Genomic DNA, 26,375 nt, shown 5'->3' on the forward strand with positions numbered 1-26,375 from the left:
AATCAAATATTGATTAGGCACTTCCTTAAATTGTTCTACTACTGGAAACAATACTCTTGAACACTACAATACTTAAATAATATCTTGTTAAAATCATTTGAGCAGAATTTTTAACAGTCATTGGTCTTGATGGTGTTACTAATCTTGATGGTGAGGGTGAGGGAAAACAGTCTAATTCACTGGGTGAGAACTGTGTGAAAAGAACAATATATCCTGTCATTGTATGTGATATGAAACTGAAATCTTTACCATATAAATGCTGAATCCATGTGATCCACTAGAGAAACTTGAAATTGAATTTTCATTTTCTTATTTCTCGACATGGATTGCTACCATGTTTGACCCCAATCTATCATCTTTGCCCATAGAATTCTTCAAAATGCCGACTGAAGTCACCAACACACTGTGCTGTTCCTGGCTGGGACTTAGGTGGTGTATATTGGGCTGTTTTGCCATCCGGACGGCAAATCCTTTCCCTTGAACAGGAGTCAAAAAGGCCTCTGGTTCATGACAGATGGAGCAATTGCAAAGCCAGTCCTGAGCAGGAGGCTGAGGAGGAAATGGAGGATCAATTTGAGGATGTAAGGAATGTAGAGTAATAAAACCATTGAACTATTGATAAGTGGGGTTGTGTATATAATAAATCACAAGATCAAGAAAATTTCTCATGCTATACTGAAGTGCAAGCAAATGATTAGCTTGCCTTAAACACAAAAGTCACCCGTTTTCACATCTGAAAATGGCATTTAAAATTCTTGCTTCATATAACCATTGACCATGCTAATATTGTTAAAGTTGCGTGTTACCACATTTAATTGCCTTATGAATGTATTGCTTACACCTCAGTCAAGATGAAAAATATTTACCTAAAAATTATGTTGCAAATGTTAAAATTTGTTAGCATTTTTTTAATGAATGTTGAACATGGAAACTTATTATTACGACAGTAGCTAATTGTTATCTTGCAGTTTTGTTAAAATCCCTGATTGAACTATGTTGTGTTCACTTTATTCAGATCCATTTGGCTATTTACGTTATGAAGTCCAGTCTCTTGGCCGCTGCATCGTTTTTAATTTTAATGTTAATAGTTTCTAATGGTATTCATTAAGTTGGAAACATCAGAGCGATCTAGCAATAAATTGAAATAACTCTGATACACAGCAGTGTTATGACCTACTGGAATACTGCACTGTAAACTGAGCCTTGCTATTCCTGAAGTCGTACTAAATGTTAAAGATTTGCACAGAACCCCAGTTTACCCGATTTTCAGATCAAGGTTTCTGTACTAAATTAGAATTGTTATTTATTGTAAGTAATTTCACTATAGCTACAAGTAAACAGTTATTAACCATTGGCATATAATACTGCACACTAAAACACTCATTCCCCCTTTTAAATTCTCACTCTCTTGCTGTGTGTGTCTCTCTCTCTCTCTATCGCTTGCTGTCTCTCTCGCTCTCTCACACATTTGTAAAGTTAGAGAAAATCTGAAAAGTCCACTTGGTGGTCTTTGTTTCCTAGTACCAATGTAGAAATGAATCCATTTCAGCTAACCAGGAATTTGGTGTTTAGTTGTATTTAGATTAATACCCAGGATTTCAATAATTGGGAGGGACAGAAGCAACGGGGGACTATTCTGTTAGTTTTCAGAGAGATTTACAAAATTAATGGAGGACTTTGATAGAAGTAAACAGAAAGAAATTGTTCCTGCTGACAAGCTTGTTGGTCACCGGGTGAGGCAGATTTAAGATAGATGGCGAAAGGGCCAGTGGGGAACTGAAAATTCCTTTTACCCCTGTGAGTTCTTGTGATCTGGTATGTTCTGCCTGAAAGGGGAGATTCACTAATAACTTGAAAAGAAAAAAAATGGATCAATTCTTGAATGGAGAAAAATAATTACAGGGATTTGGGGAAAAAGGCAGGGCTAGGAGACTAATGGATGAGCTCTTTTAAAGAGCTGGCAATGGCACAATAGCCCAAATGTCTGTCTTCTGTGCCACACAATTGCATGATTATATTTTCGTCAACCATAGGTTCAGGGTGATTTTCTGAAAGGACCTAATCCAACATTTAAACTTGTCATGCATGAAAAATTCTTGTACTGAACAATGATATTTTGTGAATTAAAATGCAAAGCAATGACCAAAGACTGCATTCTGAACGTAAGTGTAGATGTTATCAGCAGATGAACCATGGATATACTCAAATCATAATTGCCTGTCTGTAGCATGAAGGCTTGTAATCTCTACTATCTTAATAGGAAAAGTAACAATGTGGTGGATGAGTCCATCATATCCAAGATTCGCCTCCCATGGCAGACTTGATCCTGACATAGTCATGTGTCGAATTGTTCCTTGATCCCAGATCTCCTTCATAAATGCTAACATACACAAAATATCTTTTTTTTTTTGGCCTGCATTGTTTCATGAGGCTCTCCGTCACATTCCCACTGCAATTTTAAAGGGCAACTGTTGCATCATCAGTAGCATCAGCCCAATGGTAAGGTCAAATAGAATAAAGTAACTAATGTTAATGAAATGATTTCATTATGCACTCAGTGGTGCATTATGATGATGTATGCATCTGGATTTAATTGAATACTTATGCATAATGAAACATTAATTGCTGATTTTAGTTTTATTCGTTCATGGGATATTGGTGTCACTAACTAGATCAGCATTTATTGCCCATCCCTAACTGCTCAGAGGGCAGTTAAGAACCAACCACATTGCTTTGGCTGTGCTGTCACATATAGGTCAGATCAAGTAAGGATGGCAATTTCCTTCCCTTAAAGGACTTCAGGGAACCAGATGGTTTTTCTTCCCGACAATCGGCAATGGTTTAATGGTCATCATTAGACTTCTATTTGCAGAATATTATAAAATTCACATTCCACCATCTGCCATGGTGGGATTTGAACACAATTCTCCAGAACATTGCCTGAGTTTCTGGATTAATAGTCTTGCAATAATACCACTGAGCTATCCTCCAGTGAGGCTATAAAACTGGGTTTGCTTAACTCCTGTGAGGCTTTGTAGCTATAATCATCAATGCAGTCAGTGGGCTTTCTCTGCAATTTTTCTTTTTTATTAAATTGGCCACGTGAAATTGCCCATAGTATTCAGGGATGTGTAGGTTAGATGCATTAGTCAAAGGTAAATATAGGGTAAGGGAATGGGTTACTCTTCGGAGGGTCGGTGTGGACTTGCTGGGCCGAAGGGTCTGTTTCCACCCTGTCGGGGTTCTAAAGAAAAAATAATGAACAGCAGAGAATTTTGCCAGTTTTGCTTCAGTGGTTGCATTCTCCGTCTCAACCAGAAAGCAACAGTTCAAGTCCCACTTCAGAGATTTGATTATCTAATCTAGGCTGGCTGTGTAATTCTGAGGGAGTATCACAGAGCTAAAGAATTGTCTTTTGGATGCGATGTTAATTTGAGTCCAACGTACTCTCTCAAGTGCAAGATAGAGATGCCGTGATAACATTGAAGAGAGCAAATGAATTCTCCGAGTGACCTGACCAATACTTATCTTCAATTAAACCTAAAACTGATTGCTTGATTATTATCATATTGCAGTTTGGAGAACTTGCTGCTCTCAATTTGACTGCTGCATTTTATATATTACACTAGGGACTAAACTTGAGATGTCAAGTGGTTGTGAGATCTATGACAAGTTGTATTCTTCAAATGGAACTTTTCTCAATATCTTCTAATTGTTTTTTGGTATGTCACATTTTCTAAAACTTCAGGAACCTGTGTCTAAATTTTCTGGCAGTCTATTTGACACAGAAGAAGGCTTTCAACAGAATCGCCACATGATAGCTTTTCTACATGGTAATCAAAAGCAGATCAAAATGCCAAGTAGCTCAAATACCAGCAAACAACAGGTCTATAAGCTGGCAAACAATACTGGTGGAGAAATTAAGTGTCCTGAGCGAAATAATTGCCAGCCAACACTTTTGATATCCACCGGATTCAAAGAAACTTCAGCAAAGGTAATATGAAAGGCTCTTCTATCATTTCACAGTTGAATTAATTTACGTACTTACGTGTTTATTATTAACTTGGCTTGGTTAAGAGTTTCCCTCTCTGAATCAGGAACCTCATTAAGAACTTCAGTGCATGATCAAGACCGACTACGACCCAAATGCATTATTAAGGGAAAGCGGTCTGTTCTGAGTTGCTTTTTTTTTCCAACTATTCATTCATGGGATGCACACATCATTGGTTAGGCCAGTATTTATTATCCATCCCTAATTGCAATTCAGAAGGTGGTGATTAGCTGCCGCCTTGAACTGTTGCAAACTGTGTTGTGCAAGTTTGCCCACAGTGCTGTTAGTGAGGGAACCGCAGGAATTTGACCCAGCAAGAAGGAATGGCATTCCAAGTTAGAATCATGTGTGGATTGGAGGGAATATGCATGTGATGGTTGCTATGCATCTGCTACTCTTGTCCTTTTATGTAGTTTGCAGGTTTGGAAAGTACTGCCTAAGAAGTCTGTGAGAGTTGTTGTAGAACATATTGTAGATGATGCACACTGCTGTACTGTGCATCAGTAGTGGACAGAGTGAATGTTGAAGGTGTTAGATGGGATGCTAATCAAGCAGATTACTTTTTTCTGGGTAGTGTTGAACTTCCGGAGTATGGTTAATGTTGCACTTTCACTGAAGAATATTCTGTCACAGTCCTGACTTGTGTTTGGTGAATAGATTTTGAGGAGTCAGGAGGGGAGTTACTCACTGGAATTCCCAGCCTCATGCCTCCTTTTGTACCCATAGCATTTATACTGCTGGTCCAATTCAGTTTTGGCCAATGGTACCCCCAAGGCAAAGTAGTGGCACATTTGGCACTGGTTCGAAACAGTTCTGAAAAAAGGTCACTGGATTTGAACCATGAACTTTGTTTTCTCTTTACAGTTGCTGCCAGCCCTGCTGAATTTCTCCAGCAATTTCTGTTTCTGTTTGAAGTGAAATTAATTCATTTATCTAATTTGCTGTTTTGGATCTTGATATCTGTAATTTAGTTATCTGCGTGACCAGAAAACTGCTTTGTGAAGTAAATTCCTGAGTTGTAAATTTGCAATGAAATATGCTGGGGTCTGATAAGGGGGAGTTTTAGTTTAACTTATACCTTATTTATTAGACCTGTAAAATGTTTATTTGCCTGTAACATGTCTGGAACTAAGTTGGGAATTGATCTTTTCATATTGGCTCAGAAAATATGTTCACTCTAACTGAAAGAAATATCAATTGGGAAAAGTCCCACACTTAAACTAATTACATTATAGAGTTTACTTTAGATGAATGTTTCTAACCACTATTAACATTTTGGAATCTAGAGCTGTATTCACAAATAACGATACACAGGAAAACAAAAATATTTTGCACAATTCATTAAGACTATCCACATATTTTCTTTTACAATATACAAAATTTCAAGACTAATGTTTATTTCCAGACATGTCTTGCTCATATGATATGGATTTGATTTATGCTTGAGGCACAGATCCAAGAAATTCTATCTGGGTTTTGAGTTAGGGATTGCCAGCTCCGTTTGAAGGCCTGACCCATCCCCACACACCAACATATGTACGTGCATCATGGATATTATTCAGTGTGTGAGAGAGAATGCATGACCTAGAATTTCATCCTGCTTGTACATCCAAACATTGCACTGTGATAACCAAGCATTTACTTAACAATGGTAAACCACAGATAAAGTAAAACAGAATTAAGTTTTATGTTGTTTAACCAGTAATTTTTTTAAAAAAAGGATACTTGATGTTATTTGGTTTATACTTTGTTATTTTACACAGCGAGGCTGAATTTATTATGGGGTGTAATTTGATGATTACAGTTGGAGCCATCAAGGTGGGTACAGTAATGAATGTCCTCCCATCTGTTCAAGGTTCTGGTCATTCAGAGACTTAGCATTGATGGAATATCCCAACCTGTTGCAGTCAGGATACTCACCAGTAGCCATACCTTCACCACTAGAAGTTATTAAGAGAAAAATTATCATTCCTGTGGTGTGCATCACTCTGAAACGAACTTTGGGAGCTGACAAGTAAAGAGTGATCAAAATACTTTTACATCGAACAAATAAATTCACTGCAATAGAGTACATAAGTGTAAAACATTGTATAATTTTTTTCAGCTGATGCTGAGAGATTTTGGGGAGAGAAAAACATTGTTACTCTCACTCAGCAATATTCCCTAAAGTGGGAAGTGCAGGTATTATACACATCCCTTTCTAGATCTTTTAAATAGCTAACTTTAGGTGAGCTCATTCAGTGATAGTAAAGCACTATTCTCAATTTTTCATTTATTTGCAGTGTAATGTTTCAAATATGTGAAAATGTTATCAATTAAGCAAACCTGATTAACGGAACCAGCATCTAACAAGTACATATTTACTTTAGCTCAAAGTCCCTGACTTGAATTCAAATCCGATCTCAATTCACAGGTTTATGCACCTTTCTGACAAAGGTAATAATTTCTACAAACCTTTTTAAACCATACAACTGCTGTTGTAAAATGACAAGATTTGTATGTGTGCCAAATGGGTAAAATTTAAATATGATTGTTGAGATACACAGCCCACACATATGATTGTGCAAACAAGGTATAGTTCCATGGGTGATGACTATCCTTGGTACTTCATTAATATAAAGAAGGGTTTGATATACTGCAGTGTTTTCAAAAAGACGACAAATTGATGAAGGAGAAAACTTTGGGACATGAAAAGGATAGAAGTTAGCCAAGTTGTCCAATGATGCACCATAGGTAAAAGTTTTCAATTCACACAGGTATTAGCATTACCGGTGATTGGGTGGTATAACAAAATTTCAGTGTTTAGTTCATATGATGGCTAATAATTAGGCTAATGATCTTTCCTCTCAATCTCCTTTACATTTGTTCATATTTGTATCTAGTACAATGACTGTACGATTTTCGGCTTATTCTTATTAAACAGTCACATGCTAATGTTCAAGTTTTTGAGAGCAAAAGCTCGGATTTTTCTTTCACTTTCTGCATGAATCTGTGACCACCTTTTTTCAGTAGATGAACTGAATGTCAAGTCAATATCATTATCAAAACTAGTGCTAGTTCTGGTTGTGTTCTTTTTTTAGAAGCTCACTATTACAGTGCACAGTCAAATGGGAAGTCTGGGGATCAGTATTGCTGGAGGAAAAGGATCAACTCCCTATAAAATCAGTGATGAAGTAAGTTCTTGTATGTTAAATAAGATTGAACAATCTGAAGTCTATTGACTTGCCATCTCAGAGAAAATGCTTTTGGTGAATTTTGAGATAAAGATTTCAATGAATGTTATCACTGACAAAGCAGAAATGTGTTGTATTATGTAGCTGCTTAGTCAAAAATATTCCATGTTATCAACCGCATTTCCATAATAGGTTTCTAGTGCTGGAACTGTGTGACTGGAATAGACGACAAATCAGCTAAGTTATTTATAATTTCTGACTATTGATATTTTAGACTCAGTATTTTAACAATGTCATGGGTAATCGTCAAACTGGTGTTCTGAGGAAGGGTCACCCGGCCTGACACATTTCACTTCACAGATGCTGCCAGACCTGCTGAGCTTTTCCAGCCACTTCTGTTTTTGAATCATCAAACTACCCCTATTCTGCACCTGATGTCTGGAGTTTAAATCAATGACCACATTAAGAGAAAACTAAAACTTAATGGTTCCATATATATACATTTAAAAATAAAATTTCTAAAACTAAAGGTTTAGTCAAAAATTAGTCAGTCAGCTTTTACATAAGTGGCATTTTCGAGGTGCTGAAGTCCAGTCTCTCCTTTTGTCTTTCTATTATTGTTGGCAACATTGAATATCCAGTCTTCTCCAATCATTTGGTCATTCTACTTGTTTCTCGTGTTAATCTTGAAGGGCTTGTTTTGAGTGATAATCAATGGTTGAATAAGGCTGGTTGGATCATCAGGAATTACTGCAATATTACTGTTCTGTGATCTAACTTCAACAATGACATCAAGATTTGATTTGAACATGCCTCAGATGAGAAGATCTTTATCTTTCTACAATCTACTTCGTTAGAAGTGTCACACTCACTTCAGCCATAATTTCAGCACACCTTCATCCATCTTTTCCTTATCGTGGATTTAGTCGTCTACATTCCTTCTGGGAATTGCTGTTTCAAGAGAGATATTCACTTGAATATTGCCACTGGCTTAGGCTTTGTCCTGTTGGACATGCATGGCAACACAATAGTGAATTGGCTGTCTTCATGGCCAGTTATGTTCTGCCCAGTTTTGCTCTTCATTTCTCTGTCTTGTCTGTCAAACTTCATGGGAATCTTATCCATGTTCTCAATAGAGGTAAGTCTGTATCCATTTTGTTTTATCAATCTTTGATTATAAAGTGTTTAAATACAATAAACTTGCCATCAAATTCTTCTTGAGACGCTGTGAAATCTTGGTCTTCTATCACTGTACAAAATGATCTTCCTTCATAAACCTGATACAAAATCTAGGGCTGGCTTTGAAATTTGCAAGTCTTCTTGCTCTCTTTTTTCTATTTGTTCACAGGAAGTGGGTGTTATTGACGAGGACAGCATTAATTGGCCATTCTTAATTGCCTTTGAGTACTTAGTGGTGAATTATCCTCTTCAACCACAGTAGTCCATGGCAGAGGGGTACAGTCACCCACTCATCTTGTATATGAGATTACTATTTACTTGGATGATATTTTATTTTGTTTTCCTAATCTTGGTCTGTCTGCATTGGTTACTGTTTTCGGTTGAAGAGAGTTGGTGGGAAACTTGTGCTTAGGCCTCTTTTAAATATTTAAGAGATAAAGTATAAGCTCTGGGTGCACGGACTTTGTGGCTGTAAAAGCTCACAAGGCTCTTCACATATGTATTTTCAAAGAAACGTCTGAGTCTCTTGTGAAGTAAACGTGAGCAGTGTTCCTCAGCTGTGATGTCTTAATGATTGTTACTTTCTATAGGCAAGTATCTATCTCTCCAGCCGACTGTCAATTTCTGTTTCTTTATTTTTTGGTGAGACTTTGACCCAGGCCATGTCCTTTACTTTGCATAGATGCATGGTGCAGAAGTATGTTGTACTAAATGCTAGACACATCTTCAAATTTGAGAGTTGGACAGGATACATTGCTTTAAAATAAAGTTGACTCCTTGTCTGCTTATATCAAATGTGAAAATATACAACAGCTTTGTCATCAACAGAAGAGAGAAGTCTGTAGTTTTGGGTATAGAACCTTTGTTTGACCTTTTAATTTGAACCATACCATGTGCTTATATTTTCCTTTTATACACGATGAATCTGCAACATTAATGATGTACTTTGTTTTGTTACAGAGGCTTTGGCAAACAATTTCTCATGAAAAAGGTTTACTGTATAAAGCAATTATCCCTTAGTTTCAAAATGTGAATGGAGAGTAACTTGAGAGGCAGGTCCAGAGGCTAGAATTTATTTAAATTTAAAAAAAAGTTTGGATGCCTACTTATGGTTTATGTTGTCAAAAATATAACCATATTAACTGTAATATTATCTATACATAAAATGACCACATGGTCAGTTGTAATTTTAATATATTTTGTCAATTTTCCAACAGATTTTTTTTTGTTGAATAGGTATACGTGATAAGTTAAAATGTGCACCCCGCATTATTTATGTTGAGTCTACTCCCAATGCTATTACTGTACAGTTGAAGTTGCTGGAAGCGAAATGCTGAGGGAGTTTCACTTCCAGCCCACAATTCAAATGAGGAAGATAACTTTATGAGGATGCATCAAATGTAGGTTCAAGGTTTCTGGACTCAGTACCCCAACTCTCAGATGTATTGAAGGCCACTGACCCTACAACCAGAGCATGTTTGAAGTCATAAGCTTTATTGGCTTCTGTTTCACCTGAGAGGTTATCACACTGAAGTCATCTATTGCAAGGGTGTCTCTTATCTGTGAAAGTTACAACAGCAGTAAACTTTCACTCATTCTGATCTTTGAGTCACCGCATGGAATATCTGACAGGTTATCCAGTCAACAGTCATGAATGTATAAAGAAAATGCCAAATCTGACTTTAGCTGTTTCAGTGGGTAGGTTTTTAAACAGTTCAAATCAGGCTGTATTTACATGTAGATAAAAACGAGGACTGCAGATGCTGGAAACCAGACTCTGGATTAAAGTGGTGCTGGAAAAGCATAGCAGGTCAGGCAGCATCCAAGGAGCAGGAAAATCGACATTTCAGGCAAAAGCCGATGCGGTCTCCTCTATGTTGGGGAGACTGGACGCCTCCTCGCAGAACGCTTTAGGGAACATCTCCTGGACACCCGCACCAATCAACCACACCGCCCTGTGGCCCAACATATCACCTCCCCCTCCTACTCTGCCGAGGACATGCAGGTCCTGGGCCGCCTCCACCCCAGCTCCCCCACCACCCGACGCCTGGAGGAAGAACGCTTCATCTTCTGCCTCGGAACACTTCAACCCCAGGACTTCACCAGTTTCCTCATTTCCCCTCCCCCCACCTTACCCCAGTTCCAACCTTCCAGCTCAGCACCGTCCCCATGACCTGTCCTACCTGCCTATCTTCCTTTCCACCTATTCACTCCAACCTCCTCTCTGATCTATCACCTTCATCCCCACCCCCATTCAACCATTGTACTCTTTGCTACCTTCTCCCACCCTCCTTTCTGACCTATCACCTCCATCACCCCCATTCACCTATTGTACTCTATGCTACTTTCTCCCCACCCCCCACTCATTTATCTCTCCCTGCCTCTATTCCTGATGAAGGGCTTTTGCCTAAAACGTCAATTTTCCTGGTCCTTGGATGCTGCCTGACCTGCTGTGCTTTTCCAGCACCACTCTAGTCCAGGCCCCTGTATATATGTGTATGCTCATTGTTTTCACTTTGGGAAGAAGGTATTCGTTAAATGTGTTGCTCTAGAGTGCAGGGTGTAAGGCATATTGGTATTGGGCTTTCTTCACGTCAACCCTACAACCAACATTAGCAGTAAAGTCCTCTTTAATTAATATTCAGATATTTTCTGACCATAGAAATGTCATAATTCAAGTGTATGTCATTGTCAATAATTCAGCACCTTAGTTACACAGCAATTATGTTCCATGCAATGCTTGATTGCAAATAAACACTGTAGATTCAAAGCAGAATATTGTGGATGCTGGAAATATGCAATAAAAACAAATTGCTGAAAATGCTCAGCAGATTTAACAGCATCTGTGGAGAGACACAGGAGCCAGAATTTTGTTTCATGACATCTTTGTCATTTAATCTCTCCAAATCCCAGACCTTTCTGCTCTTCATCCCACTGTTCTCTTTAAAATCACATTTCTACCTCTCTTCAGATGGAAGAAGAGTTCCGTTTGACTCTATGGTGACTACAGGTCATAGTAAAAATAAGGTGCCAGTTTAAAACAGAGATATGGAAACTTTTTTTCCCCTCTGAGGATTGAGAGTTCTTTTGAATTCCCTTTCTCAAAAGGCAAAGGATTCAGAATCTTTATATAATTTTAAAGCAAAGAATTTTGATTATCAAGGGGATGAAAGATTATTAGGGATATGCAGGAATGGAGAGTTGAGGTTAAAATCTGATGAGCCATGATTTTATTGAATAGCAGAGCAGGCTTGAAGGGCTGAGTGGATTTCCTTGTTCAGATGTTCATATATCTGTTTCCCTCTCCATAGATGCTTCAAGACCTACTAAGTATTTTCAACACTTTCTGTTTTAAGTACATCAAAGAATGGTGGCTGTGATAGTGTCATCAAAAAGCAAGAAAATCAGCATCAGAAGGCAAATACCTCAACCAGAGTTATCTAAATTGGACCATTGGAACGGTCTGATAAAATCGACATTCATGCAGGCAGGTAGCAAAGGAAGGATGAAGGACAACAGAGAAACAGTAGAGCAGGAATAAATGTAGATGCTGCCAGAAAATAAAGACTCATTGATCACCGGTTCAAGTGATTTCCAGCTCCTTCACAAGTATTGCAACTGAATTACCTGTACCGGTAAATCGAAACACTGTGGACGCTGAAAATCTCTCACAAAACCAGAAAGTGCTGGAGAAACTCAGCAAGTCAGCAAGTCGGCAGCATCTGCGGAGACAGGAAACAGTTATCATTTTGAACCCAATTCTATATTGTCTTCAGAAGGATCATATGGATTCAGAACATTAACTCTGTTACTTTCTCCACAGATACTGCCAGATCAGCTGAGATTCTTCAGTACTTGCTGATTTAATGCTGTATCTGACAGCTTTGTCCAAATATCTTTTAGATAGTTTTTGCAGGGCATGAGGATGACTGTCTACAACCAAGTAGAAATTAGATACTCAGAATTTATCAGATAAAAGAAAACAACGCAAGGGGCAGAGTCTAACTTAACCTGGATGGTTTATTGTTATTTTTCCCGAAAGAAAGCTGGTTTTCTGGTAGCAGGATGTTTGGTGCCCTTCACTACCATCAGTAAATCTAAAAGGTGTGTTTTCCTTTCTTAAGTACATCTACGTACGGCTTTAGTACATTGCCAGATTGAATATATCAAGGCCATTGATGTGTTCTGTTGCCACAACAGCTGAGATCTGAGTGGAATAGAATTTTCATACCTTGTATGGCTTAGCGCTAAGTAAAATTGTACTGCCAGCAACTGGGTGTTTAAAATCTCCTGATGGAGGTAACTAATCAAAAATTTCAAAATGAAAACTTTAAGATTTCTCCTTCATCTTGTGTATGACCTGGCATAAGTATTCCAGGCACCTGAAACTAAAATCCAGAGACAAATTTCCCACAATTGTGAAATCCTGGTTGTATTGAACAGTTGCTCGCTATTAACATGCTGGTTTTGTTACTCGAGATATAGCAAAGAATTCTTTGTATCTTTATTGACTTCTGCACAAAATGCTTGCCATGTTTACATAGAGGGTTTCTATATTGCCTGCAACTGTAGTCTGACTCAGACTGCAAATGTTTTCTAACATGTGGGTTCTAAAATGAGATCAGCTAATGTAACAAATAATGATTCATAGTATTATCTGTGCCAGAGAATCTTCATTTCCAAAGTATCGAAGGGGGGTCCTGCTGATCTTGCTGGTGTACAAGTTGGAGATATGGTACTGGAGGTAAGTTTGTACATCTCCTTGTCATCAATTTTGAATAACCCCTTTTCATAATTGTAAGAATTTGAGAAACGCTTGCTGATTTCTCTATGTTTAGATGCCTCTTTGAATCCACCAAAACAAACTGACAAAGAAGAAAAGAAAGTGACTTTTATAACTTGAGGATGCCCCCAGGGTACTTGACAGCCAATGAAGTAAAAACAATGACTGCAGATGCTGGAAACCAGATTCTGGATCAGTGGTGCTGGAAGAGCACAGCAATTCAGGCAGCACCCGAGGACAGGCAAAATCGACGTTTCGGGCAAAAGCCCTTCATCAGGAATAAAGGCAGAGAGCCTGAAGCGTGGAGAGATAAGCTAGAGGAGGGTGGGGGTGGGGATAGAGTAGCATAGAGTACAATAGGTCAGTGGGGAAGGAGATGAAGGTGATAGGTCAGGGAGGAGAGGGTGGAGTGGATAGGTGGAAAAGGAGCTGGGCAGGTCGGACAAGTCCGGACAAGTCAGGGGATCGTGTTGCTGGAGGTTAGAAACTAGGATGAGGTGGGGGAAGGGGAAATGAAGTACTTCTGAAGTGTGGTCGCTGCTGTAATATTACAAATGCAGCAGCCAATTCGCAAGCTTTTTTTAATGACTAGTTAGTGATCACTTAGAACGAATTCTTGGAATTTTCTAACCCAGAGGTCTGTAGAAGCTCAGTAACTGAGTTAATTCAGTAAAGAGATTAGTCAATTTTTTGGATGTTAAGCAAATTAATGGACATGGGAATAAATGGGGGATAAGGTAGAAAATCAAAAAAATGGCTTCATTGAGTGACTTCTTACATGGAGACAGACATCTAAATCAAATCAACATACCTATTAAAAACAAATTACAGTGGATGCTGGAATCTGAAACCAAAAGCGAAGATGCTGGAAAATCTCAGCAGGTCTGGCAGCATTTGTAAGGAGAGAAAAGAGCTGACCTTTCAAGTCTAACTGACCCTTTGTCAAAGCTGACGTCAGCTCTTTTCTCTCCTTATAGAAGCTGCCAGTCCTGCTGAGATTTTCCAACATTTTCTCTTTTGGGTTCAACATCCCTATTGCTGTATTTGCAGCACAGTAAAATTGAAATATTCAGTGATCCTCAAAATTGACCCCAATGGTTACTAACCAGACTTTGCAAATGGCTTCAATAAAAGATTTAACAATTTATTAGCAGCTTTATCAAAGTAAAGTTAAATGAGAGGTAGTCCAATTAATGCCTATGAATCATCTTTGATTCTGTCTCTGACTTTCACCCACAAAACAGACAGACATCCAAATAGATAGCTAAGAGATCAATCAAAAGTAAAAGAAATAAATGAGATGTAACTGGCAGGTTCACTTAAGCTGTTTCCACAATCCGTAATCTCACTAGCACATGGGATTGTATATTGCTTGTTTTCTGACATCCCTGATACGTGCAGGTAGCATCTAGTAAGCGCTGAGGAATATCCATTTAATTCTATTCTCTGAATTAGATTAGATTAGATTAATTAGATTAGATTTAATTAGATTTTAGATTAGATTAGATTACATTACAGTGTGGAAACAGGCCCTTCGGCCCAACAAGTCCACACCGACCCGCCGAAGCGCAACCCACCCATACCCCTTACCTAACACTATGGGCAATTTAGCATGGCCAATTCACCTGACCTGCACATCTTTGGACTGTGGGAGGAAACCGGAGCACCCGGAGGAAACCCACGCAGACACGGGGAGAACGTGCAAACTCCGCACAGTCAGTCGCCCGAGGCGGGAATTGAACCCGGGTCTCCGGCGCTGTGAGGCAACAGTGCTAACCACTGTGCCACCGTGCCGCCCACTTCAGTATTTTGATGATGAGAGGTTAACCCGGGTGCCAGAACCAGATGCAATATTCCAGGTGAAGTTGAACTTGAGTTTATATGGTGCTTCAACCAAGTGATGAGGGGTCAGCAAGGGATATGACCAGTGTGAGGAGACTTCAGCAGAATGAGACAAATAGTGAGTATCCTGAATATACCATTGGAAGTTTGGTTCAAAGTGGAAATTTGGTGCAAAAGGGACAGAGGCTCTTAACTAGGATTTACTGCAAAAAGTAAGCTCTCCTGAGAGGTGAGTGGGAGAGGATAAAAGGTGTGGATCAACTACCTGCTGTGAGACTAGTGGTGGAGGGACATCACAAACAATGGTGTAACGTATGTGCAGGGAAAGAAACTGATTGGCAAGTAGGACTGGTGAACATTTCTAATCTTTCAAATAAGGTCTTCAGGTCTCCAATGCTTTTTCTTCTCTCTCAAAAATAACTGGTTAAATAACAGGTTGTTACTGGTGATTATTTTCTCACTTTAGTTAATGTAAATGAAATATTGCAACAAAGTGTAAAACCCAAGGAATCTATAATAGTTAAATTAAGTTAAATGTGTTGGTAGGGTGAGTGATGTGTTGCTGCTGCAACATATGGTACATATGGAAGCAGCTAGACGTCAACGTGATCAAGACTGAATACATCTGTAGTAACGTTTTGCAGCGTGAGGAACTTTTGAGGCGCTTGAATCCAAGCTGCAGCTATTGCCTCCACTATGTCTGTAGCCCCTTCCTTTAGAACACTTGGATGAAAGCCGTCATATTCTGGTGACTTGTTTGTTTGAAAAGCTCTGGTTCTCTGCAGTTATAAATATTTCCATAAACAGTGAATTGAAATAAGTGATGAGAGCTATTTGGTGCATTCCTATGGGGCCTTGCTAACCAATTTCATTGCTTCTGGATAAAGTGTTAATTATAGCTTGGCTGCATTTTCGGAAACTTTGCTACTTACATGGTCAAGTCATGCCTTGGCCATTTTTAACTTAGTGCTTTTCATTCCTTTTTGAAATCATTCCAGTCCAAGGACGTCCCAAGTATTAAATTGAACAATGTTATTCAAAAATACATAGTCCATATTTAACGTAATTACGATAACAGGCTTACAGTAACTTTCTTGCTTTTGTACCCTATGCCCCTATTTACAAAGCCCAGGAACTCCTCGGCTTTTTCACTTGTGCTTTCAATGTGCCTTGCAACTGTCAATGGCTTCCAGTTCCATCTCCTCTTGCATCCCCTTTAGAATTTGACCCATCATGCTGTCTCTCTCTATTCTTTCTACCACAATGAATTTCTTTGCACTTCTATTAAATTACACCTGTTCACTTGTCTGCCCATTCCACTAATCTTCCTATGTCTTTTTTAAGTTTAGCACAGAAGTTGGAACCTAAAAATAAGATGGGAGGTCGGAGCAGGAGCATAGGATTTGCGGAATAAAACTTGAGGTGAAAAATTCAGATGGGCTTGAGGCACCAAGGTACTTTAATTGAGAAAGGAGAGATCAAGATGTGGTAACTGTGGCTCAAAACAACTTAAAGGGCTCAAAGGTCGATTGTTGAGCATCACTGTACTTGCAATGTACCTCATCTGTCTGCGTACTTAGAATGAAAGTTTCCTTTTTCTATTAGGACATGTTAGCGCATATGCAGGCCGTTTTTTCCCATTGTTCGGAGTGCCTTATGGTTTAGGTTGTTTAGGTATAGATGAAAGCTATAGATGTTGTAGCCTCAATAGTTCCTACTGCTTTATTGGTTATTTTATTGAATAAAGAGTGCATTTAAGTCCATGGGCAGCTTTCCTTGCAAATCTTGAAATTTGATTCTTCAAATTTTTACTGATACAAGTAAATGATATTCAAAGTAATTAAAGTAACCATAAAATCACAGTTAAATAGTATTTAAAGGAAAAGCAAACATTTGCTGGAAGAGTTCCCTCTATAGGCCATGTCATTCACTTTTCATGTCATTGCTATTACATAACTGCAGAACCATCCAAAGTCAAGCTCTGCGTTAAATTTTAACAATTTTTGTCAGTGCTTGAGCCCAGAACAAAATTCAGCGCACAGCTATTATCTCATTTGCATGGAATGTGCCATTTATCCCAGCTACAGCTTGTGAGACAACACCCAAGTGAAACCAGTATGTAATGAGCCTCAGGCAAAAACACTCTAACCACTGTCTATTGGCGCCTCTAAATCAGCTCACTAAAACACCTGTAGCCATGGCAATATCCTTACAGTAATTGCCATTAAGTATTGTGGAATGTTAATAGGCCCAATAAAAACTGTTGCTGTTGTTGAATGTCCATGTCTGTTGCAGAAACAAATGTGGTACATAATTTACATGAAACTTAAAACATGACCTTTCAATCAAACTGAACTGAAGAAGCCTGCAATACGGTCATGTTATAATAACAATTATATGTACACGGACCTTTGCTGCCTCTACTTTAACATTTAATCATCAACTTGTAATATCACATATATTGGATCAATATCCACCTCTAAATATCCTGAAATACTTACTTCAGACCACTTATTATTATCCTTAACAGTTTTCACAAAGAAGTCAAACATCAATATTAAGATCCTGGAATTATGCAAATGAAGCTGTTGAAATTTGTTTTTCAAGTCAGGCAACCTGTCTAACCATATTGTGACATTCCAATATTCCATAGGTCTCTTTCATGATTAGAATAACAATTCTGTGGGAGGTATGTGAGTTTGACTATGTTTGCTGTGCAAACCAGGCAATGTTGCCTCCTGATTACCACAATGAGGCTCAGAGGCCTGGTCTGTTTTTGATTGGACCTCATAAGCATGCTGCCAAATATCTGCGAGTACTGAACATTGCTTCAAGGCAGCTTGTGATCACGGAAGTTGGGTAGTGGCCAAGTCCTACTCCAGGCTTGCAAATGTTAAGAAACTAGAGAATTGCAGAAGAAGAATCTAAGGGAAGCCGTCAGCTGATGGGCTGTAAGTACATTCCTGCTCTTTCTGATGACACAAAAATGAAGTCAAAGATAAAAAGAAACTTTTTTTTTGTTAAGACCCAACTAAGGCTGCTGCACACCACAGGTCAATGAGTGAGGCATGTCTGTATGGCACCAGTTGGTCCATAAAGATAATATTAAGGATGTTGGAGTTGATTTAAATATGCTTTGCACAGGATTGCTGGATGCCTAGTTCAAGGCCCATCCAACAGAATTTGAGCAGAATCTGAACCTTGTAGATAGCTGAGCAGCTCCTTCTTTGTTCTTGCCAGAAAATGGGGTGGAGAGCAAATGAACCTTGCCTAAATTGTCAATAATGTAACGCTTACTAACCTCTGCTTACAGGACCTTCTAGAGTTAATAGTGGTAAATGTCAACAATGTCTCTTATTTTCCAGGTCAATGGAAAAAGTCTGCAAAATGTTACCCATCATGAAGCAGTAAATGTCTTGAGGAATTCAGGGGCTGTAATTAAGATACTAATTTTGAGGGACAGGGCGGTGACAACTGATGACACAGACATGAACAATGGTGAAGCAGATATTGTAAAACCTCAACAGACTGAAAAGTCTTGCTCTAAAACTCAGCCAGCTGCCATCCACCAGCAACTAGAAAGTGGCAATTTCTTGCTTGAAGGAAAGGCAGTATCTACATGCAATGTAAATAGCTTAGTAAGTAAAGCTTGTGTATGTGAATGAAGTGAATTAATTATGACCCTAGTGATTTTTATTCCCCCCCCCCCACGAACCCATTCCATTTCCCCATCCTTATCATCTTTTAAAGGTTCATTGAGTATAGCCATATGAGCATTGGTGTGCCTTACCATATACACATATGAATCTCTTCATATATATGCTGAATTTAGGGATTACTGAATGATAATTGAACAGCTGTCCTTTTCTCTTCTCAGCTGTGAGGTGTTGAGGGCAATTTATAGAAAACCACCTTCACATTGAAATCTCACAATTTAAAGATTGAATTTGTGCCAATCTGTTCTACCTGCGCAGCTTGAAGTCATGTTACCTTGACCGATCAAGAAAACCAGAATTAGTGAGGTTGTGAATGAAAAGTTCCACGCAGTTCAATAGGCAGGCATGATTGTACTTCCATTTCCTAAATCCTTGCTACATGTTACATTCTGGTGGCTCTTTTAAGTTATCTTTTATGTTCATTCTTCGATGAATCCACAAGGTGGTGCTGTAAACAGTCCAGTCATTTTTGGATTAGTCATCTTGCCACTCTTCAATGTATGAATAAAATTTGCTTTTACAGACTCTGATAAGTGTGTGTGTGTGTGTGAGAGTGAGTGAGAATTATACTCATTTAACTCTTTCTTTTCTTTTTTTTAATGTCAGGAATCTGAATCTGTGTCATTGAAGAGCCACACCACAAAATCTGCAAGTGAGATGCCACTAAATAACACCTCATTCTGTGTTGTGAAATATGCAATGCCAGTGAGTAGCAACTTTTTCCTACAATTTTGGGGCATCAAGAAAGAAATGGTACAAATTTTAAAAAAGTTGTTAAAGGAACCAAAAGCGATATGGAAAAAGGCAGAGAGTGTTTAAGGCCTGGAATGAACTATGTGAATGTGTGCTGGTTGCAGGTTCAACAAATACATTCAAAAGAAGATTAGATGATCATTTGAAAAGGAGCAATGTACAGGTTTGTGGGATAAGTCAGAAAAATTGTGCTAAGTTAGCAGCTCATTTGGAGAGAGTGCAGACAGAATGGGCTAAATAGCCTCCTTCTGTATTATAACAATCTTGAGAACTATAGAAATATTCCACTGTGAAGAACCACTTTAAAAGTTCTGACTTTCTGTTTTGACAGACCAATAATTTTTTTAAAAATTCACTTAGGTCTCAAAATATACAAGTATACTGTGCACAATGTTGATCATTGTAGGTGCTGTATCAAAGATGGTTCAAGGCCTAATTATCCCCACAACAATTGCTACTTTTCAGTCAATTGTTAAATGATCTTCATAGTCAAATGTGGCTTGTGGTTCAGTGGTCCTTATATGAGCTTAAACTGTGCTTGTTAAGCATGGGATACTATAGCCAAATCTAATCATACCCTTAAACGTGGTGTGTATGCTAAGTATATATCCACTATGTGGATTTGCACTTAAATTCATTGACTGAAATGGAAGGAGAAATTTGACGTTTAAAAGGGCGATTAAAAAAACTTTTTTCAATCTCACCAACAACGCCATTAGAAAATCAAAAGTCAGTTTGCATCATTGGATTTGGAAACAAAATCAAAGAAAATTTATAGCAGGAAAAATGTTAAAACAGTTTAAAATGGAGAAAGCAAGAACCATAACAATTTATGACCAATGGTATATTTTTGGGTGCCTTGCTCTCTGAGGGAAATTTCCCCATGCAAGATCAAATTGTAAACTTGTTCATTATGAACACATTTATACATTTGTTGCATGAATTCCTCCATTGCTGTCTTGGGATAGTACTCTAAAAGCTGTTTTAGAACAATTTAAAAATGTTTTATTAATAGTGTAGTTCTCGAACAAGGTAGGTCAACACTGGGAGTCTTGTTCCATTTTCCCAAAATGCAAAGGCTAGTTCAATTCATCATCAGCTTCTGTACAATTCACAATCCTTGACCAGAAATCTTATTCAAATTAAACAATCTCACTTCAGAGGATAAATTATGGGGAAGGAGTAGAGAAATTGAAACTAGCATGAATCACATTGGGTGACAACACCATGACTGGCTGGACTAGTTTCTCCCTTCCAACTGAAGGAGTTCACAGCAAACGGGGGGAAACCAATCTAATGTTTGTGATGGAGGTTTCTTTAACTCTAAACAATGAAATTAAGTACAGTAAGAATCTTGATATTACTGAAGCATTGCTATACACTGGTTTGATGCTTTTCTATGTGTAACTTAATGTTAGATGAGTTTTGGCATTCTAGGGAGTCTGGGTCATATTAAATGAGAAGAATATTGTTTAATTCTTAAGTACAGAGATCAGTTTGAACTGAGGTGCCAGAATTTTCGCTTGGGCAACTATAAAGTTCAGTCCAGCTATTAGTTCGGAGTAGTTCATAATGTAAAATTGTCCATAGTTAGATCCAACCTAAGCAACCTTGCACAAGGTGGCTACGAGGGGAAGGAAAGATGTTATCCAATGTCTGTCAGATACCAGACTTGAAGCAAATTATTGGTATTTTCCAATGAGAGCTCTGAATATATCTGATTTGGGTAATGGTTATTAAGAATCCTAGATGGGTAGAGTGGATGGCATTGCATTCTTCAGCATTATCCATTCAAATTCGATGAAACCAATTCGAAGTCACCATCCTTTCCGCATTGCTTGTTGTTTATTCAGATGACCTTACCAATGAGAATTTTATGAAGTGTAAGGTAACAAAAAAGATTTATTCCCTTCAAAACGTTAAAGTGAGAAAATAGAGAAATGATGATTTGAAAACTAATAATGTAATGGGTGGGTGTGAAGACTGAATTGATCTGTTGTTATTGCATTCACACGTAATTAGGTCTTCACTCTGAGCTTTTTATCCTCCTTAGTTTGAGTTCAAACTGCATTCCTGCCACCTCCAACCTTAGCATTCAAATCCCTCAGGAAGGGCAATTAAAAATGGAGATGCACATTAACAAAGTATTAGTATACAGGAAATTGATTTTAAAAGCTATTGTTTGAAATTAATTCAAATTTGTAGTGTTTCTTCATTGTCTTCTGTTGTATTTAATTATTTATTTCTTTTAGAGATCTGATTATTTATGTTTTTGTTAAATGTGTTGTTTGAATATCACCTTCTTGATTTTAATTTTTGCTTTTCTTTTGCTTTCTTCTTTTGTGTATTTCATTTTATTCCCTCACGTTTGTACCTGATTTTCTTACCACTTCATTCCTGTCTTGATCCTAACACTGCCGTCAAGATACCACGCATTATCCTTACTTGCCCTTCATCTTCAGATGAGGAATTGGATCAGTTAACACGAGAACAAGATGCCTATGATCCAGAAGAACTTGAAAACTCAGAGAGCAGTGACTATTCAGGCTATTTAAATAGACCATTTTATCCCCTCTAATCACTTACTGTGAAGAGTAAAGATTTCCCCCAAATATTCCCCCCAAACATTCACCATCTTCAAGTAGACAAGATGGCCTTACTACTTATATACATAATTAGTTAAAGGGGCCTTTCTGCAGGAGGCAAAATTAGCACTTGGCAGTAAATGGATGGTGATATTGCACATCAATCATGGTTTTTGTTTTCTGGAAATTTGGTTGGTCACGTATCCAAGTAACAAAAATGGAAACTGGCAAATTAAAGCATGTGACTGCCTGAAACATGATAAAGTGCAGTGTATGCAAACCCCCACGGATCTCCTGGTCAGGAAACGCACTGCCTTATTTGTAATTGTGGAATATAGGCCTGGAAGATCCTTGATCCTTGTTTGTTCACAAATCTCAGGCCAGTACTGAGATGCGTTAGTTGGACTCCGTTATCAATGTGTCAGAGAAAATTTGTCACAAGTTCCTCTGATTGCTTACGTCTAATGATGTTTGTAGCCATAAAGTGAGGACAGGATTACTTCTGCTGACATTCGCTACCCTGTCACCCACTGCCAAAAAGCCTGCCAAACTGAGCAAACTCACCTGAAGAATGGGTATTATAGAGATAGGGAGAAAGTTTGAGTGTTGATAAATTCAGATTACAAGATAAACCTAGCAGTTTTAATCAATAAATCACAAGCAAAATATGAATGTAATGGGAATTATGGACTATCCCTAATTTCTTTCTTCCTAGGATATTGTTCCCTTCAAAATTGAATATTGTCTTCTTTCAATAAAATGTAAATATCTAAAACATTGACTCTGCCTTTAGTGTGCAGTCATTTGAAAATGATTTCTTTTCTAATTAGTTTATGATTTATCTCCCTGCCACCTGTACAGAAAGCTCCTTTCCTATAAAGCTGACAAAGATCCATTTCGAGAGTTCAAGGCAGTATGGAATTGGTGCTGTATGGCTTATGATTTCAAAATAAAGAAGCATGGCCCTAACAGGAGGTAAACAGTGACATGTTGTAAAATCAGGGAAGAAGAACCAAAGTGTATGGGATTATAAAATTGCCACCAGTGGAATTGAACTGCGATAGAGTCCTGACACTTGCACCACAAACACTAATTAGATTTAGGAGGAAACTGAACTCATTCCTGTTTCACCAGGATATGGAAGAGGGAAAATCTGAAAAAATATTAGTCAGCATGTATCCTGAAATAGGAGCTGGAGGAAGGAGCAAAGTGGATGGTTTGAATTAGCCTTTCTCATTCCTCTGTTCTTATGTTATGGTTCAAATTCAGCTAGTAACCAACTGTATATACACAAACAGATATTGGCTGCACTAAATAGCTCACCAGATTTTTCTTTTATGAGTTCTAAGAATTATTTTCATTGCATAAAGAATGGCATGAAGTGACTTGTGCCGATCAGTTCCAATGGGAACCACTGTCCTCACTCACAATGATTAGGATGCAGGCTATCTAACTACCATAATTCAAACCAAATCTCTCCTTTGGCAAAGTCAACGTCGTTCGCTCAAGGTAAGTTTACAGGCCTGATATGCACCTGTGTCATACTGAACAGGCCCCAAAGTTCAATGTTCTGTTTTCTGTTGATCTGGCTGATGTCAGTGCCCCATTATAAGGGCAGGGAAACTGAACTAGGCAATTCATTCTTCTGATTCCTGATGAAACACTCATGTCTGCCTGTGGATCTTGAGTAAGGAGAGATTTAGTTTGAATTATGGTAGTTAGATAGCCTGCATCCTATCATTGTGGGTGAGGACAGTGATTCCCATTGGAACTGATCGGCACAAGTCACTTTGAATGATAGGACAGTCCAGGAAATTGTAAATATAAGAAAAATCTTTTGCCAACGGAAAATCCACTAATTTGATTCTGATCTTTAAATTGCTCTTGACAAAATAAATAACGTTATTCTTGAATGTAAAGACTAGCATATGTCTATGTTCTAGGTTTGGGCAATTACAATCCAAACTACATCTATCACCTTCCTTTCTGTTGTTCTTGGATGTTACCTTTTAAATTTTTCACTTAATGTTTCAATAAAATATAAACATCAAAAACAAAACGCTGTCATTTTATAAACTGATTTTTAAAATGACTTAGTCTTAGTTTGCATTTTTCATTAATATCAATAATGTGGTAAAGATGTATAATTTGCAAAATCATTACAAGAATGAAAGAATGGGGTTAACATCTAAAGATGCTACAAGTGAAATTCAGTTTGGAAATTTCTTTGGATTTTGTTTGATTTTGTGTGAAATGAGAACTGACTAGATTGCAACACCTAGATAAGAATTTAATTCATTCCTAAATCATCAGGGATTTGCGTGTGGGATAGGGAAAAGTTGAAAATGGTCATGTCTGGATACCAACGGGGAGCAACCTGTTCCTCTGGTTTAAATCCAGTTCATAAAACACAATGCATCCAAAAACAGATGTTGGCAGATTTAAAAAGCTCACCAGATTCTTTTTTCATGATTCTTAGAATTGCTTTTCATGATGTGAAGTAACTGAGAACAAAAGCAAGGTCTTTCCTGTTGGCAATCATACAACCCTAATGTGGAACTCAGCCAAACTGAGTACAAAGGACATAGCTGCTAGACTGGGTTTGTGGCAGGTGATGAGGGAACAAAAAAGGGTAATACATACTTAGCCTCTTGCTTACCAATCTCCTGGCTGCAGATGCATCTGTCCATGACAGGATTGATAAAAGTGACCACAGCACAGTCCTTGTGGAGACTAAGTCCTGCCTTCATGTTGAGAATAATTTCCATTGTGTTGTGTGGTGCTAACACTGTGCTAGATGGGATACACTTCAAACAGATCTAGCGACTAAATACTGGGCATTCATGAGGCAATTTGGGCCATCAACAGCAGCAGAATTGTACGCCAGCATAATCTGCAACCTCATGGCCCAGTCTATCCCCCAGACAACAATTATCAGTAAGCCAGGGGATCAACACTGGTTCAATGGAGAATGCAGAAGCGCATGCCAGGAGCAGCAACAGGCATACCCAAAAATGAGATGGCGACCTGATGAAGCTATCGAGTAGGAATACTTGCACACCAACGACATAAACAGCAAATGATAGACAGAGCTAAACAATCCCAAAACCAACAGATCGGATCTAAGCTCTGCAGTCTTGCCACAACCAATCATGAATGGTAGTGGACAATTAAACAACTCATTGGAGAAAGAGGCTCCACAAATATCTCCGTCCTCAACTGTGGAAGAACCCAACACTAGTGCAAAAGGTAAGGTTGGAGCATTCACAGCATTCTTCAGCCAGAAGTGCCAAGTGAATGATCTGTCTCAGCCTCTGCAAGCAGTCACCAGCATTACAGATAACAGTTTTCAAACAATTCGATTCTCTCTGCAATATATCGAGAAACAATTGGAAGTGCTGGATACTGCAAAGCCGTGGGCCCTGATAACATTTTTAGCAATAGTACTGAAGACTTGTGCTCCAGAATTTGCCGTTCCCCTAAGCTGTTCTGGTCAAGTTGCAACACTGGCATCTATCTGACAATGTAGGAAATTGCCCATGTATGTCCTATACACAAAAAACAGGACAAATCCAATCCAGCAATCATCACCCAATCAATCTATCCTCGATCATCAGTAAAGTGATGGAAGATGTCATTAACAATGCTACCAAGCAGCACTACTCAGCAATAACCTGCTCAGTGACGCCCAGTTTGGGCTCTGCCAGGGCCACTCAACTTGTGACCTAATTTTGACCTTGGTTCAAACATGGGTAAAAGAGCTAATTTCCAGAGGTGAGGTAGAGTCTTAGATCTTGGTATCCAGGCCATATTTGATCAATGTGGTGTCAAGGAGCCCCAACAAAACTGGAATTAATAAGTATTGGGGCAGACTCGTTGCTAGTTGGTCATACCTGGCATGTTACTTAGTTGTGGTTGTTGAAGGTCAGTCATCTCAGCTTTAGGACATTTTTGCAGGAATTCCTCAGGGCAGTGTCTCAGGCCCAAACATCTTCAGTTGCTTTATCAATGATCTTCCCTCCATCATAAGGTCAGAAGTGAGGATATTCGGTGATGATTGCACAATGTTTAGCACCATTTGCAACTCCTCAGATACCAAAGCAGTTTATATTCAAATGCAACATGATCTAAATAATATCAAGGAGTGGGCTGACAAGTGGCAAGTAACATTCGCACCGTACAAATGCCAGACCATGACCTTCTCCAATAAGACACAGTCTAATCACCATCCCTTTCCATTCAGTAGTGATACCATCACTGAATGCCCCACTGTCAACATCCTTGGGTTATCAT

At 38.5% G+C, this 26,375-nt stretch overlaps 1 protein-coding gene across 4 annotated transcripts; it reads left to right on the forward strand.

Moving 5' to 3' along the window:
* The first annotated feature begins 372 nt into the window (after nt 1–372).
* LOC148150549 (uncharacterized) lies at nt 373–24,129 on the forward strand. Of its 4 annotated transcripts, none has more exons than XM_087978437.1 (7): nt 373–581; nt 3,749–3,994; nt 7,132–7,224; nt 13,070–13,147; nt 18,394–18,666; nt 19,351–19,449; nt 21,923–22,929. In XM_087978437.1, exons 1-7 carry the CDS (start codon nt 561–563, stop codon nt 22,073–22,075), a joined length of 963 nt encoding a protein of 320 aa, XP_087834563.1. In that variant the 5' UTR covers nt 373–560; the 3' UTR covers nt 22,076–22,929. The 4 variants fall into 4 exon arrangements, with proteins under 4 accessions (XP_087834563.1, XP_087834556.1, XP_087834553.1 ...); XM_087978430.1 differs by lacking the exon at nt 21,923–22,929 and adding an exon at nt 22,944–24,129 and having other exon boundaries at nt 417–581; XM_087978427.1 differs by having other exon boundaries at nt 417–581; nt 18,394–18,654.
* Nucleotides 24,130–26,375: the final 2,246 nt, after the last annotated feature.

The sequence above is a fragment of the Chiloscyllium plagiosum genome, unplaced genomic scaffold (assembly GCF_037043375.1).
Source record: "Chiloscyllium plagiosum isolate Xiang-an unplaced genomic scaffold, Cpla_swu_hap1 HiC_scaffold_3, whole genome shotgun sequence".
Classification (NCBI taxonomy): Eukaryota; Metazoa; Chordata; class Chondrichthyes; order Orectolobiformes; family Hemiscylliidae; genus Chiloscyllium; species Chiloscyllium plagiosum.